Source organism: Neopsephotus bourkii, unplaced genomic scaffold (genome assembly GCF_033783945.1).
Source record: "Neopsephotus bourkii isolate Nb327-2 ecotype Australia unplaced genomic scaffold, CSIRO-AGI_Nbou_v1 NB_257, whole genome shotgun sequence".
NCBI classification, from domain to species: Eukaryota; Metazoa; Chordata; class Aves; order Psittaciformes; family Psittacidae; genus Neopsephotus; species Neopsephotus bourkii.
Window position 1 is genome coordinate 1,483,023 of NW_026900766.1, and position 18,387 is coordinate 1,501,409.

The 18,387-nt window shown below is 37.2% G+C and overlaps 1 protein-coding gene across 1 annotated transcript in view; it reads right to left on the reverse strand.

The window, feature by feature from the left end:
• ITGA8 (integrin subunit alpha 8) overlaps window positions 1–18,387 on the reverse strand; it is a 111,355-nt gene that overhangs the window by 43,118 nt on the left and 49,850 nt on the right. The window contains exons 16-22 of the mRNA XM_061346111.1: window positions 15,704–15,759; window positions 15,019–15,173; window positions 13,758–13,895; window positions 13,244–13,311; window positions 12,176–12,323; window positions 6,391–6,483; window positions 782–861 (exon numbers count right to left, since the gene is read on the reverse strand). Of these exons, the coding sequence (XP_061202095.1) occupies window positions 782–861; window positions 6,391–6,483; window positions 12,176–12,323; window positions 13,244–13,311; window positions 13,758–13,895; window positions 15,019–15,173; window positions 15,704–15,759 (738 nt within the window). The remainder of the gene's footprint in view (window positions 1–781; window positions 862–6,390; window positions 6,484–12,175; window positions 12,324–13,243; window positions 13,312–13,757; window positions 13,896–15,018; window positions 15,174–15,703; window positions 15,760–18,387) is intronic.

Genomic DNA, 18,387 nt, shown 5'->3' on the forward strand with positions numbered 1-18,387 from the left:
TTATGAAAACATTACTTAAATGTTTTAAGTGTCTCAGTTATTTACCACAGTGAACATGATCAAGGCCCTCATTAAAGGCCAGACATTAGCAATTAAATCTCTGTGTGTGGGGCAGGAGGGCACATCAGGAACTCCAATGTGCATTTGTGGAGGACAGGTGGAGCAGAAACCTTGCCACCTACTGAAGAAGTTTGTTCTTGCTGTTATTCTAGAGCATCCCGTACTGTGCTTTTTTTGTCCCTGTGGAGGAAGTACTGCTTGCTGTATTCTCCAGCAGTAATATTTCAGTCCAACAAATGTGGAGGAAACTAATGGAAAAATGACAAAGGTTCACCTGAAACCATCAAACTGAAACCATTTTCTCTCTTCAGGCCAGTAAACCTGTTGAGCACATTTCACTTCTCTCCTTTTATTTTCTGAACTGTTGTGAAGAAGTGGCATGTCTTTTTATTTTCAGAGCATGATACGTTTTTAAATACAGAACTTTGTTACAAGGTGATCACTGTTCATTAATTCTGAAGTGGAAAACAAAGTGCAAATTTGGCAAATGTGTAGAAGATCCTTGGATCACTGGTTAAAATCAGTCTGAATTTTAACAAAATAAAATCATCAGAATAACTCTAAGACTAAATAAAAAAAGCTAACAAGGTTCCAACTCTACAAAAATTCCTGAAGAAAGCTACCATAGGAAAGCCTGTGACATAACTACTGACACTAAAGTGATCTTATACATTAAAATTCAGATATCTATAGGAATTCAGAATTTGATAAAACATCTAACCTTTTTATTTGCAGCTCAAAATTGATGCTGAAATCTGCATTTTCAAAATGCTGAACGGAAAATCGAATGCCTGTAGAGAACTGAGAAAGAAATAAAACAACAGGTTACTAACAATGGTTGATCTCTCCATATCAAGAAAGCAGTACTATTCAACATTTCTTTTCACATCCCTGTCTAGAATACTGCTGCTTTTTAGAATCAGTATGAAGTAATATCATCTAGTTGTTTTCAGGAAGAAATACCATCCTGATAGCGTATGTCACCAGATGGAAAATTTGGCTGGACAGAGAAAAGATCAAGAGCAACAGAGAAGTATGCTCCCAAGAACACAGCGGTGGGTCCTTCTTCATCCAGATAAGTCTTTGCTTTACTTTGCCAAGTCAAAAGAAAGTAATAGCTGTCTGGCACCTCCTATCCCTGCCTCCATCCGTGCATGCCTTTATCCATGTCTCCAAGGCTTCCTGCTCCTCCTGTTGTCTCTGTAGCTGGGACGTATGAGCTGCATGTTTCAGGTGTTGCGGGGCTGACTGATGACTTGTTTTTCTTGAGCAGCAGCTCAATAGCTTAGTTTGATTTGGTTTGAGTTTTTCACTGCTGTTCAGTTAAGAGGAATACAACTTAAATTATTTGCAGGTCAGCTTGTCACCTTTGTAGTCATTACACTTGTAGTCGTACGCTGAAGGTAGACTACAGAAGGTAGACTACAGAAGGTAGAGGATAAAACACAGTTCCCAAAACTGAAGGAGATAAGTGCTACCTTGTGTTTATGCAGACCTTGCTTCCTGCCTCCCTCTGGTGATTTCCATTTTCTTTGCAAATGGGCACAGAGTAAAGCAGAACAAGTTAATTCATAAGAGAGAATGAACTTGAGGTCTAACTGAAGGAGGAATATACAGTAACATATGGTGGGATCTCTGTAAGTCTCTTGCTGTACATATTTACAGGCCTGGTATCTAAGTGGCATGGGAGCAGTAGGAGATACCATCTGCCCTCAGTGTTAAATTAATAAAATTGTACTGCAATGTTTAAATTCATATTTTTAATTGCCTCATTTCAACTGCATGTCTTTTAAATCTCAGAATTTTTGTAATGTAAGTTTTGCATTGAGACTATCAGCAAAGTCTACTGTCTGCAATCTTGTACAGCTTCTCACTCCCTCCCCTATTGCCTGATGGTAGAATTTCCTGCCAGATAACTTGCATGCTGTGCTTTCATTTCTTTAAAAAGGATGGTTACATACAGTCATATTCTTCATGTGGAGAAACAATCTTCCTGAGAAATTCATCAAAAGGCATTAGGAAATGAGGACATCATTCCTTCATCTCTGCCAGTATCTGACTTGATTATGGGGGAGGGCGGAAGAACAAAAACAGAAAAAAAAGGAAGAGCTGTCTGCTTGGCACATTTTCCTTAACATACTTGGGGTAGCATTGCCAGCAACAGATCAGGACACAACAACGTAGAGTTTTATGTTTGGGACCTACATTCAACATCACTTAAGAGAAGCCATTTTCCTCTGTGGGTGTCATTTCAGATGTTTAATCAATTCCTTTTTCCCAAGCTTTTCATTTTCGTTCAGTTCTCCTTTCTTCCCTTGCAGTGGTGCACCACTGAATTTTAGTCCATCTCCAGAACAAGACTTAGCTAATGTTTCAATTACTGCCTTCAGTTGTCCTATGCTGAAAGCAATACCATCATCATAAAAGAAACGGCAAATTCAAATCTTTGAATTCTAGCCATTTAAATGACATAGCTATAGCTAAGCTCTCTTTTTAGAAGTTAAATCTTTAAAATTAAAAGATAATGCTCATTCAGTTAAACAGAAGCTGAATAGCTGACTTGCAATGGATAAGTCGTTTTTTGAGACCACTTTTGGAGATGACTTTAACAACTGTATTGATATTTCATTCACCTTCAAAAATAAAAAAAAATTAATCTCTGAGACAAAAATTTCTAAATGTTCAACTTGGCATTTCTCTCACTGCTTTTACTAATCAGTTTGTATAAATTTGTTTCTACTTATAGCAACAACAAAAAAGATTTGATGAACCTAAGATAAAATTTTCCTCAGATAGAGCAGACATGAACTGCAGTTTTGATGATCTGTTATACCCCTAAAGCTTAATCCCTTATATAATACTGAAATACACTCCTACTGTACAAGTCTAATAAGTTGCAGATGTTGCTTTTTTATGATGGCATGACTGTTAATGTGAAGTGGCCCTTCACACTGCCACTAATAATGGGGCAAAGATGTCCACATGCCCTTGCTGAAAACACACTGAGGCCAAAGGAGTTGAATTTGCTTGAGCTTGTAACTTAGCAATCACTCAACCTCCTTATTTTAGTAGGCCAATCATTTTATCAGAATAATTTTACTTAAAATTTTCCAAGTGAAGCTAGTTTAATTAAAATTGCATTATTTTCCACATCAATAGCATCATGTGTCTTTGAAATACATGTAACTTCTGCTTTAGTGCTAAGCTTTAATCTGTTATTATGTGTGACAGTATCTAGGAGTACATTGGGAAACAGAGGGCTAGCCTTTTTTGAAGTGTCTTTGATAGGCAATCACTTTGGTCCACACCAAGAAAAAGGCAATATCTTACAAGTCTCCCAGTCTTTTAAACTTGTTTCTATTCATTTCTGTTAATTTCCAAATTGTTCTACCAGCATTTGTGATAAACTTACATCTCACTTTCTAAGGCTGCTGAACAGGCATTAGGAAGTTTGTCAGTCTGATCCATTTCATTATCACAAATAAGCGCTTTGAGCACTCTTTGCCAGTGAAATGGTATCCGACATTTAGTTTGCATTCTGGGCTATATGGTATTGTGATATACCTTCCCAAAGTCAGAGATACACCAATTTTGATGTCAATAACCCTTTTTGAAGATGTGTAGAGCCACACAACTCTGTAGCTTGCTGCAGTAAAATCCCATGGGTTATATCACAAGATCCTGACACAACGCTCGTACTCAGAAGTTGATCTTAAAGAGTTCAAGAATTCTAGGATTTCAGGGTGCTGAAAAGTCATTTGGGTGACTCAACAGTTAAGAGGTTTAGGAATGTTTGATTGTGACCTAACCCTCCCTTTCCACTCCCTCACAACTTCCACAGAGGCCCTTTCTGAATGAATATTTTGAGAATAACAGATCTCCTGCCAGAGCAGAATTGTTTTGCAAAACTGGAAGTGGATCAGAGCAACCTTTTGTGATCTATGTGACTTGTACAAAGGGCTGGTATTTCACTTTTGGAAGTACACTTGCCATCATAAACGCATTTGGACTGAAAAAGCTCAAGCCCTTTCACCTTTACTAAGCTTCCAGGAGAGCTGTTTTCAAAGGTAAGGTTAGGCTTTAAGCTCTCACTCACTAAACTCAAGCATTTTTGCCAATTGGCTTTCTAATGCTCTGTCTTCATACGCCTTAATTTTAAGCGCTGGATTCTTTTGCATACAAGACAGAATATCCTTCAACATGTTATGAACCCAGCTGTTTTATTATGCTTCTTCTGTCTCTCTTTATGAAGTATTTTGCTTAGGAATATTTTGTAACAGTGCATTTATGGCAGCAATAGAACTGATCCTGAAAAAAACAGGATTAGTTATGCTGTGAGACTACATACGGAGACAGATGAGAGTAGTACTGCTTTAGTGGCCATCAAATAAGCATTCCTGAAGTCATCACAATGACAGAATTTTGGGCCAAGAATGATGTAGAAACAGGGCTTTGGATTCAAAGGGAGGATCGTGAAAGGCTCTAGTCCAATACTGCCACATTCAGACCTTTCCTTTGCTTATGTTTATGACAATATGCACACTGGAAAGATATGCTCCTAGCTTGGTATACAATGTCAGTGTCTTTTGTGTTTAGTCTTCCTTTTCTTTTCCAGACCCATGGGTTCCTATGCTCTCCTTCCCCCCTGCCACTGCATTCTGATCATCCGCAAGATTCTTGTCCACTTCAGTCTGTATCCTGAGAATTTGCTACTGCTATGAGACTAACCAGGAAACCACTAAGCAGATAATCCAGATCTGTTTTTCTGGTACAAGAAATTATTTGCCTTGACTTGGAATATATCTAATGCTTCAGCCTATCATTGCCTCCCATCATCATTATGAAAACTCCATTCCTCAGAAAGGTTTTCAACTACTCTTACTTTTTTAGGAGTTTCATTTAGTAGAATAAACAAAAATCTACAAAACCTTTTTGCTCTCTTCTCTATGTCCTTCCTAGAAAATGTTTACAGTACCAGTTTCAGACTTCTAGTTCACAGTAGTTCAACAGAGAACAATCCTCATCAGGCAGGTTCCTGCTCCCAGTAGGTCCATTGCTTGCAGTTAATTTTTTAATGGTTTTCAGCTTCTTATAATCCCAAAGAGTCTCTTTGGGACTTCTCATGGTCATGAAAGCAGACTGTATGAGACACATGGTCTCACACTCATTTTCAAAAGCTCCATGACTGATCTGAAGCTAACCCTATGATACAAACAAGTTTATTCTAGTCCCATTCTCCTATTCTATGACCCAATTTGTTCTTACTATTGAGGGTCAGGCAGGAAATGCTTCAAGATCATAAGAGGCCAGGAGAACACTTCTTTCTAGAAAGGCTGAAGAGTGAAATATTGATCTTCCATAGGACAAATTTTAATTTAGTAGGATTTTGAAAATACTAAAATTTGCTTTGGTTTCTTTGCAAAGCCCCAAATCCAATATGAAATGCAAACTGGTAGTTTTCAATTAAAAGCTCTTGTTTATTCTTCATGTATGTTCATGTTGACTGCTTAAATTTATTAGGTCAGCTTTTTATCTAGGTATAAAAGTTGGATTATCTGGGTTTAATTAAATATTCATAGCATTTATGAATTTATGAACAGTGCTAGAATTCCTCTGGAAGGGGACCCATAGCCCAACATTAATGGATTCAGCACTTCTGGGATTGCCCTTTTTTTTCATGAAATAGAAGTGATGACAGCTGTGTAATGGGTAGCAGTTTTTTAATCTCCAAACCTATGTTTAATCCTTATCTGCTGTCCATTGTCGATTATTATTCAGTTCTACTTTTGTCTGAAAACAAGGCTACCAATGTTCCATCTGATGTGTAGCATGATTTATGAGTAAATGTCTTAGGAAAATGTTTAGAATGACATTAATAACTTGAAAGAAAACTTGATTCCAACCATATTTTCACATATATATAAATCATGATATAAACTGATAAGACAACTCTTGCGTACTCAAGATAATAATCAGGCAAAGAAGCTGTCATTTACTATACATACCATAAGTAGGGAGAAATAAACATCACATAGATTGGGATTCTCTCTTCATTATACTAGTGCAACTTCTCTGACTTAAATTGAGCCACTCATTTTCTTTATAGTAAGTGAAATAAAACACATCATTAGCCTTTCAGAACACCAAATTGTTAGTTTTTCAGAAGGACAGTTCTTCCTCTTACTACACTGACGATTTCCTGTCCAAGTAAATAATTTGCTTTACATGCTGCTTACTGGGACACGTTCTGCTAATTGAGTAGTTTTTCATTTTCTCCCCTTTAAAATTCAATTAGGTAAAAATCAGTAAATGCATCTGGTTTTCCCTTACGTTTGTGCCAGCCACCATGGGGTTCCCAAGATCACAAACCACCATTCTAGTTTCATTTTCCATCTTGTAATCACAGCTCAGTACACGCAGGGCCTGTAACAAAAGGACACCAATATGGAGGTCAGAGATCACAGTGAAATGTATCCGGTTGGGAAAGTGATGTCTCTTTTTTATGTGACATGTCTTTTGATTTCAGACACCTGCTCAGTGCACTATCAAAACATTTAGTTGGTTATTGTCAGACAATGGGGGAAAACTGATGCCAGGGAAAAACAAACAGGAAACTTTCCCAGTACCTTAAGAGCCATGATAAGATCACTCTATTCCTAGTTTTAATATACTGCTTTGTTGCTGTGAATCATCCCTATAGCCCTGATGACAACAGAGACAAAAAGAGTAAGCAAAACTGGGTGAGAAGAATAAGCTTTACATTAATTGCCATAGTTGTTAAACATCACGAGAAGTTTCTACAGACTGAATTTCTGGCATCGGCAGAACCTTATTATGGACCAAGTCTAAAACTTTATTTTCCAACATGTGGTAAAGTACTTAGAATATTAAATACTTGTGTAAAAACATAAACCGTTACCTGTGTCTAGAATTCAGCAACAAAGGAGATTATAGATTTTCACATTATGAGAAATTAAAGTACTTTTTGCTTACACCAATAAGTATAATTTAACTGTTTTTCCAGCAACTCTTCATTCAAAGTCCAGCTTGTATCTAACATTTCTCAATCAGGTCAGTAACTTTGAGGATACACTCGTATAATTTCCCTCTAAAGCTCTTAATGTTAAATGTAACCTTTTTTTTTTTTAACCCTTTAGTCTTAATCATTAGTTGTTATCACCTGTGGCAAACCAGACTGTATAAAAGGAGAAACAGCCACAAATAGTGCAAGTTAGGAGATACAGAGTAAGATAAAGCAACAAAATGTTTGCTTATTTTTCTGTTTTCCTCTTCAGCATATTCAATAAAAGAAAATACTTCCACATCTGTGCAGAAGTAAACCAGCTTTGTTAAAGCAGGATGCAGCTAGTTGCTGCTATAAGGCTCTTTCACTACCTTTCCTCTCATTTGTGATTCTTACAGATTAAACAATACGTGCAAGGTCATGCTCTTTATATAAAAAGACCTGAGAAATCTACAGACCACTGACTAGTGACTAATTCTTACCTGTAAAAGTCAGCATGGACATGCTGACCTTATCATTTCCTGAGATTAAAAGAAAAAGATAGGGCATGTCCTAAAAGGAGCTCATGTGAAGCATGCCCTCGGTCAGTATGCCTCATTGTATACTGACACTTTTAACAGTTAGCTAGGAGGAAACAAAGTTTGTTACACAGCATGTCCAGTGCAGTAATAGCCTTTTCAAGACTCTCTAGGGTTGGGAGGGAGGGATTTTTGAACTCTTTCCAGCTGGTTAATTAGAGGTGGGAAGCAACACATGGGAGAAAACAGGGCATTAACACAGCTGAAACCACACTGGTTTGGAAAACTGTTCATTTTAGCATGATGTGTGGGTTTATAGTTTTGATTTTCTTTGGTGGTGCATGTTGAAATTGAGGTCTAAATATTAGAAAATAAAAATCCATCTAAATTTGACATTTGGCACTTTATTAATACTGTATCATAGACCAGCACAGACAGCAAATCAGCCCTTATCACATAGGTTTTGTCCCTCAAAGTCTGAGCAAATAGAGATTTGTGAGTAGGTTTTCCCCAATTTAGAGGTTATGTGCTTAGACTGAAAATGATTAATGGCACAGAATATATATGACCAGCATCACAAAAGCTAATTTGTGCAGCATAAAGATGTGACAAAGGGTCAGATGTGATAGAATTTCTTCAGTACTGAGATTTATTGCCTTTTTTCATTCAGTGATCACCTTTTTGAGGTGGTTAAGTACAAAACAGGAAAATTAAAACCAGCCAAGAAGCAAGCAAGAGCAGAGACTTATATACCTAGCATTGTCAGTATAGGTGAGCTCATATGGAACTCAGACAGATGGTAGGTTTTGCCACAAAACCCTTCTACCTGCCACTGGTAGCAATTTATAATTTTATAGCAACACATGGTCTTTTTTGGCAGAAGCAAAACCCCAACAATTAACACATGTGCTCCCAGGGTGCATTTTAACTGGAAAATGATTGGATGCTTTAAGTAATCCAGGCAGCCTACGAACTTGAAACTCTTCCTGGTGGTCTTAGCAATGAATTACTAATTGATGCCAGAATAGTTAAGCACAACAGGCTGCAGAGTAAAGACATCTCCTCCCTCTCCTTGATCAATACCTTCCAATTTTATTTTCTGAGGAAAAGCGGATGGATAAGGTACGAGGTGTCAGAAACTAGCTTCTCATCTAGCTGAGGTATGAAGAACTAGTATCTGTCCTCACAAGATTCAAATCATATCATATCTAGTCAGCTACCATGGACTTACTGTAAGAATTTTCAGGTAAGACAAGAATGTTTCAGGTCTTCTCCTATTTTAAGAGAGTATCATGCTTTAGGTCAGAAAGGCATGAGGATAATGGCCCAGCACTTATCCCCTGCAATATAAATCTGGTCGTGATCTGCAGTTTCTAGCCTGCACAGAAAGAGTTATGCCAAAACACATCATGTATTTGGTGTGAAACAAATACCTTTCAGGGCTTTGTATTTGCCTGACCTACTTCTTGTAATTATTCCACAAGATCTGGGTTCCAGCCATTACTACTAAGGCAGGATTGAGGGATTCAATATGGGGGACTCTTTCACTGGGCAAAGGATTAGCGCACAGTATTCAAGCAATGGCTTGGGGTTCAAACACAGAGTCTTGCTATTGTAGTGTAAGAATATACCATACAGCATGTATATAGTGTCTCTGGATCTATTGCTGGCCATGGAAATATGAGGTAATATAATATGTGGTTATAGTTTTTCCATTGCAGCTAATTTCCGTAACTCCACACCTAATGCACATGGCCAGTTACTACAAGCCAGTGGGTTTCCAGGAACTAGTAAAGCTGTGGTAATTTACTCATTTACCGGGTCTCTAGACCTTTTAGGTGTTTCAGCAATACAACTAATGAATAACACATTTGATTTCATTGTAAATCACTGCATTTCATTAATCAGCTTTTGACTGAAGGAAGTATCAGTATGTGCAAGAATCAATGAAACTTCAAATTTATATCCTTGGCCTCAAACTTTAAGATCACATGCATTTACTTGGCTCTCTGCTTGCCTTTGATCATGTACATCTTTGCAAAATACTCCCTTGGTATAGTTGTACAGTGTATGTACAATATGTTACAGAATCAGGCTGGAGATAACAAGATAATGTCAACTGAGGCAGGTCAAACATCGTATTCCATAAAGCTGAAGGCAACTGAATTTTCAGTTAAGTTGTTGACTTTAACACTTTCCTAGTGTAATTCAAATGATGTATATAACTCAGTAAGTTGTTTGGAAAAAGGCAGTTCGGACAGGAAACACTTAAGGCATAAACTTGTTTCTCTGTTAGTTAGACTAAATTCAGAGTAACCCCATAATAAAGTAGCTTAATGTCCTTTATGAGTATAGTTACTTTGAAATGATGGCAGCATAATAGAATGATTTGATTCTAAACATTTTTCAGTTCCATCAGAAATGTATTGAATGATTTACTCAGCTCATTACATTTCATTTATTCTGCGCTGAGTTTACCTGTTTTGCTGGCTCTGAGGTGAATATTATCTCTGCCTTAATATAAGGAATTCTGCAGTCTGGGAGAAAAACAGCTACACAGAGGATTGTAAACACTAATACACTGAAAAGTCAGTGAAATCATTTGCTGCAGAGCTTTGAGAGCATGTTGCAACACGCTCTACCACAAATCCAACTGTCTGCTCAAATGACTGTATTAAATGAAGTACATTTCAGGAGCAGTCACAGATGCCCCATTGGCAGAGTGCAGTGCAAACACAAATTCAGAAGCAAAATCCTGACTCCACTGAAACTGACAGTAAAACATTCATTTTAATCTACGGTCCATGCCTCAAAGGATCAACAGACTAGAGACCTTTTTTCCACATAACTCAGTGTTACTGCATAGCAGTGTGATAATTTCTTCTGTGTTCTTGTCAAGCAGTTCAAGCTGCCATATTTCTTTTAAGCCCTATAGATTGAAACAATTAAGTCCCTCTTTAATTTATACTCATTTATACTGTGACCCCTGAGAATCTGGCCATCCTGGTAACAAATGAACCTCTGAGCACTCAGGGAAAAAAATTAAAAATCCTGCTAATTCTTGTTTGAAGTGGTCAAATTACTTGATTTGTACATTTAGACAGAATGAATTAAATGAAAAAATAACACAGGAAGGTTATAAAAGAATGTTTGAATTTAAAAATCTGTTCTTCCAGTCTAAATTTTCTTTTTAAATTACAAAGATTATATGTTCTTTGTCATGTTCACAGCAGTTTTAGATGACATATGGCAGTACAGAAAAGTGACTGAACACATACTAGAGCCGACCTCCACCAGCAGTTAAATGCCAAAAGATTTTATCTTTGTCTTTTAAAAGAAAATTACAATACCAATTTCTTTCCAACTGCACTAAGAAGTGAATTTTTCATTTTATTTAAATGGAGCCATGGTATAATGAAGACCATAGTTTTAAAAGGATTTACAGTTTTAAACCAATAGAAAGACAGAACTTGCTTTCAGTACCATACGTAACCCTTGTGAAAACTGCCCTTGAAATGTAGAAGACGCTAAGAATGACATAGATAGTAGGACTAATGTTTTGTTCTGTCTCAGAAAGAACTTAATGATATCTCTTTGCATGGCATAAGTATGAAAAGTAAGAGGATAAGGAAATGCCTGGTAAGTTAATTTCAACTTCCTTAAAAACATTTGCCTTCAGAAAGGAAATTAACTTGTTTTCTCCCACTCTCACCCTTGAGGCCCTTTCTGAACATTCCAGGCACTGACAGAAAAAAGCAAGCTGATGTTGCAACAGCTTGGGAGATTTATGTGCAGATGAGGCGACTGAGACTTGCTGTCCAACAGAGAATACACGAACACTCTGCTTGTTTGCAGGATAGTGTTTCGCCTTTGCTCTTAGAAAACAAACAGACCCAAAAAGGAAACACTGTGTGTTCAGTACAGCTCAGCAGGACTTCAGTCAACATTAGTCCTTCTGTGAACACTGACACATTCTACATTACAACTGCTTTTTTGGCCTATCCATAAGATAAGATAATGACTACAAATGAGTCAAATTTATACTGCAGTCAATGTTCACCTATTCAGGATATCAGAGACTGGGATATCCTTAATAATGGTAAAACACTGGTGTGCTAGGACCATAACCAAGCAGTGTCCAAGTGTCTGTGGTTCAGCAGGGTTCATTAACTTTGACTGAGAGCTGGTAACACAGGATCCAAGGTTGGAAGCACTCAGGGAATTCTGTACTATCACTGCCCGCTACTGGTAAGGTTTATTGCTTCAGAATCTGAATGATGCAAATACCTCTAGCCCTAGGAGAAATGTGACAGTATCTGTATGATAACTAAGTTAATAGCAAGGAGCTGGACTTGAGCTGACTGAACAGAATGCTTCTGTCCTTCCCAACTTCTGGTGATATCGCTAATCTTTAGCCTGGCCTGTGTAAGCAAGGACAGCTGAGAGTTGATCATCTCCCTCCATAAGAGGCATCTCTTTACTTGCTACTTTTGGGTTGTATACCCTAACAGGTGGTGAACCTTGCTCCCAGTTCTTTTGCTTTTTTATCGCTAACATTTTGGTTTTCATCTACCTTGTTGTTGCGTTCAACCCCAGTGTAATCTGCTTCAGGTGGAATCTTTATATGTAGTTCAGCTTCATAGGCTCCTTCCCCATCATTCCGTGGATTTATTATGAGCATGACATAGCTTTCTTCTCCAATTATTAGCTGATCTTTATCCCTGTAACGGACATACTACTTGTCAGGAGTAAAAATATGCACAATTACAATTTATGTATGAATAAAGCAGAAGGACGTTTTGCTCTCATGGCATCTGTTCTGAAAAATATTCTGTGAACACAGAATAAAATATTTTCCATAAAAATGACCCCATGGGAAAGAATGCCAGCACTGGGTAGGTTCTGTGGCTTACCGCAAAACTTGAAAATTACTGATACGATTTCAGAGCCTGACTACTTTCTAACCAGAAAGAAGTATTTAATGGAGGAACTGCTTGCCACAGGGGTCCCATCAGCAGTGTTTTCCAGAGGACACAAGGGTGGTGGAATTCCAGTTTTCCCCTCGTGCTCATTGTAAAATGAACGATGACGGAAGACTTTCAGTGGCACTGTGCCCTTTCCTTTCACAGCTATGTACTGATTTTGATGGCACAGTCACCTGTCAGAGGTTCCCCACTTGACATATTTCTCTCTGTATTGGAGGAACTGTTGCCATGTTTTGAAATTCTGTTATTCTGAGATTCATTCACTTCACTGTACATTCAGTTCAGGTGGACTGTGTCCCAAGTTCAAAGTCACTGGCACACTGAAATGAACAGATTTGAAATCTTTGAACAGTCATTTGTATTATCTCTCAGCATTAAGACAACTAGGATCACACCTAGCAAACACTTGCAAAACTATATTTTCTATGGTAGCAATTAGACATCATGAATGAGTCTGACAAAAATATGTTTTCAAGTGTGTATTTCTCCACTTCTGGGTTTTCTAGAGGAAATGGGTGTGCAAATTAAAATCTGGAAATTAGGTAAGAACGAGTAGCTATAGCAAACAACAGAACTGTATTCCACACACTCTGTTAAGGCAGCTAGAAGAGTCCAGATTTTGTTACATGTGGCATCATTTATTTTATATAACTTACGGCACAGCAGAAAGCTGCAAGTCAGGAATGCACAAGTTGTCCTCCCCACAGTCAACCAGAATGTAAGCCTGGATTGTTGCAAAATAAAAGAAATTATAATACAGTTATACATCCTTCAGAGTTTAAATCACTTCATTAAATATCACTAACTCAAATTTCTTTAGTATCACTTAGTCAATCTCTCTCATTTCTGTAAGTTCCTTTCCACATGAGTAGTTGGAGACTATTTATACTGTCAACTATGCCTTTAGCAGAACAGTAATGCTTTTCAGGCCCTTTCCCACACTAAATTGTCTTTTGTATGCTACAGCGAAATTAAAATTATCAACACAACAAAGTTTTGGAAATGCTTTAAAGGCCTGTTTCTATATTTATATTTGATTTACATTTTGAATTAATTAAATCTTTGTTGTGCAATTTCTTGCCATGATATTCTGTTATAAGGAAGACGACAGGGTATTTGTAAATGCTTTCATGTTTATAATACAGAAAATGTGGCATGCAAAATTCATACCTGTTCTGTTAATGAGCTTTTCTGGTAATAGTTCAGTATTGGCTTCACAGTCAAGCTATCTTCAAAACTGGATTCATCCAAACTATAATTCAAGTTTATACTGATGGGAGATAGTTTATCTCTAAATTCTGTTTCATCCTGTAAGCAACAATCACATAATACAAAACAATGGTTAAATATAATTATTTTAGATTAGTACAGTATGGCAACAGATTCAGTCTTCAGTCTTTATCAAGTTAAAAATATGGTTCTGACAGCTGCTGGCCAAATTATGGCTGTAGGCAATGTCATTAGGAAAGCAAAGTGACTCACCAATAACTGGAATGCCCAGAACACATTGCCTCCACAGCCCCACATCTGGAAGAAGCTGGCTGATCTGAGCAGACTCTGAATTTTTTCAAAGTATTAGCCTAAAATGAAGCTGTTTAAAAGAGACACACAGAACCAACTCCTATCAGCTACTGCCCCTCTGCCTTTTGGAATGGAGGTAGGGCATGTGTGGATTTGTGGAGGTAACATTGTTGGTTTACTCCAAAATCAAAAATTTATGTGGATTAGCAATGGTAATACTCCAGCACCTTTCTTGCCTAGGTATTGCTTTACACACTGCTTGAGACTTGTTTTTATTACCTCCCACTGCATTTCTAGGACCAGCCTTGGGATCTGCTTCAATCGCATGAGGTAATTCCAGCTGCAAGGGAGTAACTAATGACACTTTCTCCTTCAAAACCTCAGTTCCACAGTTTTAATTTTTCTAAAAACATTTTAAAATATCTTAAAAATATTTTAAAAATAGATTAATTGTAGGCCAGTATTGCTGGTGACACTCCTTTAAAATACCTTTTGAAAATGAATTGGCATGCTTTTTCGCAGGTTTAATGGACTGTCCCACTGTGAACATTACAGGGAGAGCAATCTTGCATTTTTGTATCAGGAGATGCAGCTTTTAATCAGAATTTCCAGAAAAGCATGAAATGAATGTATTTGTACACAGAGGAACTATACACTCTTTAATCTTTCTTTTATACTTACATTGACAAAAGATGAGCCAAAGATTTACACAGAGAATTTTGCCCAGGTAGAAGAATGTTCTGGACACCCAGATGAGGGCTTTCCTGTCTCACATTTCTGCAATTTTGGGATCTCAGAACAATGGAAATTGTTCTTCCTTTTCCAGTGGCTCCTTTTCCCTATTATTATCTTTGAATGCTTGATACTACTCAAAGGATGATGACAGTCCAAAACATTTTGAACAACTTACTCTGAGATAAACAAGAAAGTCCTGGCAATGGAGCTGTTTCTGTCTTTCTATCACAATGGAGAAATAATGATGTGACTGATGGTAATCAAAGAAGAGAGTCCTCTTAACAGCTCCTTTCTGTTTCAATGAATCTAATTGCAATTCACCTTTCAGCACTAAAGGATAGAAGTAAATCACATTTTTATTAATTTAACATGGAAAGAAAAAAATAGCAAACAATTACTTATGTATTATAGACAATTACTCTAATAAAGTCTTCCAAGCAAGACTAATTCATGGTTTAAGTGCCTGTCTGTTTAGCAGCACAGTAGTTTTTAATCCAAAATATGGAGTATATGTAATTTAAGTTTACTAATTTCATTTACAGATTGTACTTTTACTGAACTTCTGCTTCTTTTTTTTAAGTTATTTATTTATTTTCAAAACAGAGCATTCTCCAACAGGGTACATTCTTGGTTTTATTTGAAAATTGCCTAAGCTAAATAAAAAAATCCTTCAAGTGAATAATACAAGCTTTGTGTTATATATATGTATCTGTATATACCTACACACACACACATCTTTTTAATTGTATTTTCTTGCCTTAGGGAGATCTCACTCCTATCATATTTTAGGGTATAAGATAAAAATACATCTGAAATTGAGTGGGCCAGAGTAAATTACAGGAATACAGAACATTTCTTACCTATCCCATCTGAAATACTTTGACCTTCAAAATCTGCGCAGACTCTTACAGTGAAGCTACATATAAAAAAGTAGAAGTAATTATTATCAGAAAGAGAACTGGCAGTTCCCAAGTCATACCTTTTAAGCTTTCTTTTCCTTTTCTCAAAAATATTTTCACTGAGATCTGCTTTTAGCTACCTGTGATGTTCTCTAAGTTAACAAGTCTCCTACGGTCCACTAATAATCAAGGAAGAGAAGGTCTGAATATCTTCCAGGGAAAGGTATGGAGAAGAGCCTCTGTTCTCACTAATTCTGGAGACATCCTACAGACATAACACTTCCAATACTATTGGCAAAGTTGGGTTTCTTATGCTGACCTTCAGCAAACCACCTTTGTATGAAGCTGTTTGCAGATGTCCTTTTTGGTTCATCATGCTCAAACATGTTTTCTATCAAATCAAAACACACAGGATGCCGATGTATTCCGTGATATTCCGTTATTCATTATTTCAAAAGAAAGCTCTAATTCACTCCAAACATACCAACTGAATTGTTCAATTTGTGTGGCACAAGACTAACCAGAATGTATTTTAATTTGCTACATTTTGCATAAAGTGACAGATACCTGTCCTAAATCAAAGTACAGAGAAAGTGATTATCCATGTCCATCATTTAATATACTAATGCAACACATGGTACACAATGCAAAACACTGTAAGTTGTTTTTCATTTGCCTGCTCATAGTGTACAGGAATCTTTTTTGAGCCTAGCAATATTCACATCACAATTACAACTGTATTACATAAAAATCACTTCAGACATAATTATTTCTCATAATGAACATTTATTTCTATTTCTCTGTAAGACAAGCAATAGATTTGCAGTTACACTCAATATCTGACAGGAGAAGCCTGTCATAGTTTTATTGGCTTATAAATTCTAAGAAGATATACTACAAAAATTAATTTTAAAAACCTAAAAATTATAAATGCTTGTGGAAAGGTTTAACTTCATAAGGAATCTATGCAAGTTATATAAATATATAACTAAATCATATGTTAAAAAGCTTTCACAAGTTTCTCTGGATGGCTAAGGAAACAGGTATACTAATGCTTGTTGCTGTTAACAGGGTGTATTTTCCTGATGAGTGAGAAAACAAGAAGTCTGTCACTGGAAAAAATGCTTTTGATTTTTGATGCTTGCTGTCACATTCCACAAGTATTTAACTCTCCATGTAAGAAAATTGCTGACGTGAAGGGTTTGGGGCTTTCTAAAACTTTTGAGTGTCCTGGTTACCAATCATTCTTCAAGAGCATTTTCATGGGTTCAGAAAATACTTTGTTGTATATGTATATGTGTATGCAATGTACTGAAGGCCCACACTAGACCCTAAACCATCTTGTCCGTGAACTGCTCTTTGCATGATGCCGCCCTTGTTGCCCACACAGAACAGCTCTGCAGCTTTAACATCTTGCTTTGGAGCGTAGGTTTTGGGCTGGAAGTCAGCTTGAAGAAGACATAGTCCTCTACCAACCTCACCCAAGAAGATATCCCATCCCCAATTACCAGGCGAGTCAGACTTAAACAGTTCAGCAGTTCAGCACTGGAACATCTTTCCCGATGCCACGATCACAAGAGATAGACAACAGAATAGCAAAGGCATATAGAGCCTTTGGAAAACTCCATAAAAGAGTCTGGTGTAATAAACACCTGAAAAAAGTACAAAGATCAGTGTCTATAGAGCCATTGTATTGTCTACTCTTTTATATGGGTCAGAATCATGGGTCATCTACTGTCATCACCTGGGACTCCTCGAACACTTTCATCAGCACTTCTAACATCCATTGGACTGACTATGTGTCTAATGTCACTGTCCTCGAACAGGCAGGGGTCACCAGCATCGAGGCCAATTCTGAAATGCAGCCCCAACCAAAACACCCCCCCCAACACAACCCACACCAAAACCCCAAAAAAAAAACCCCAAAAAACCACCCCAAACACCACACCACCCCCCAAAACACACACCACAAACCACCCAACAAAAACACCAAAAAAACACCAAAAACCCCACCCCACCCAAACCCCATGCATATGTGTACGTGTATATGTACGCATATGTAAGACTCAGCTAACATGGATTGTAGGTTAGCAATGGAAGATGTGAAATCACCTTGGGTTAAATAAAAGCAAACTTAAAGTAGTCATTGCTCTTAATCTCCTCACTAGTGTTATGCTATAGACTAACTTCTCCATGCAGTGGATTCAAAGCCAGTGACATAACCTTTAAAATAACCTATAATCACATTCTAATTGCATGTTTGCTTCCTCTGACAATTGTAATGAAACTGTGCCACATCTGGGATTCATGTCACTCTCATGACCCTGTTAAACTTTCCTCTTGGGCAAAAAAAAAAATTGCCTTATGCCCTTAAACTCCACTTAAGTGTAGCCTTCAAATGACTTTACACTCCATGCAGAAAGTGCAAATTCAGTCATATTCTTACTTCTTTGCAATTATGAATTAATGCATGAAGAATCAATTATTTCCTAATATACAAGGATGAGGACCAGAACAACAAAATGAGAAAAGCTTGTGTAATTGCCTAAGTGCAATTTAGACATCAGGCTTCATAGGCCAGTCTCGCATGTCATGGCATAATAGTGGATTTTCACAAATGTAAACTCATGAACTGCCATCATGTA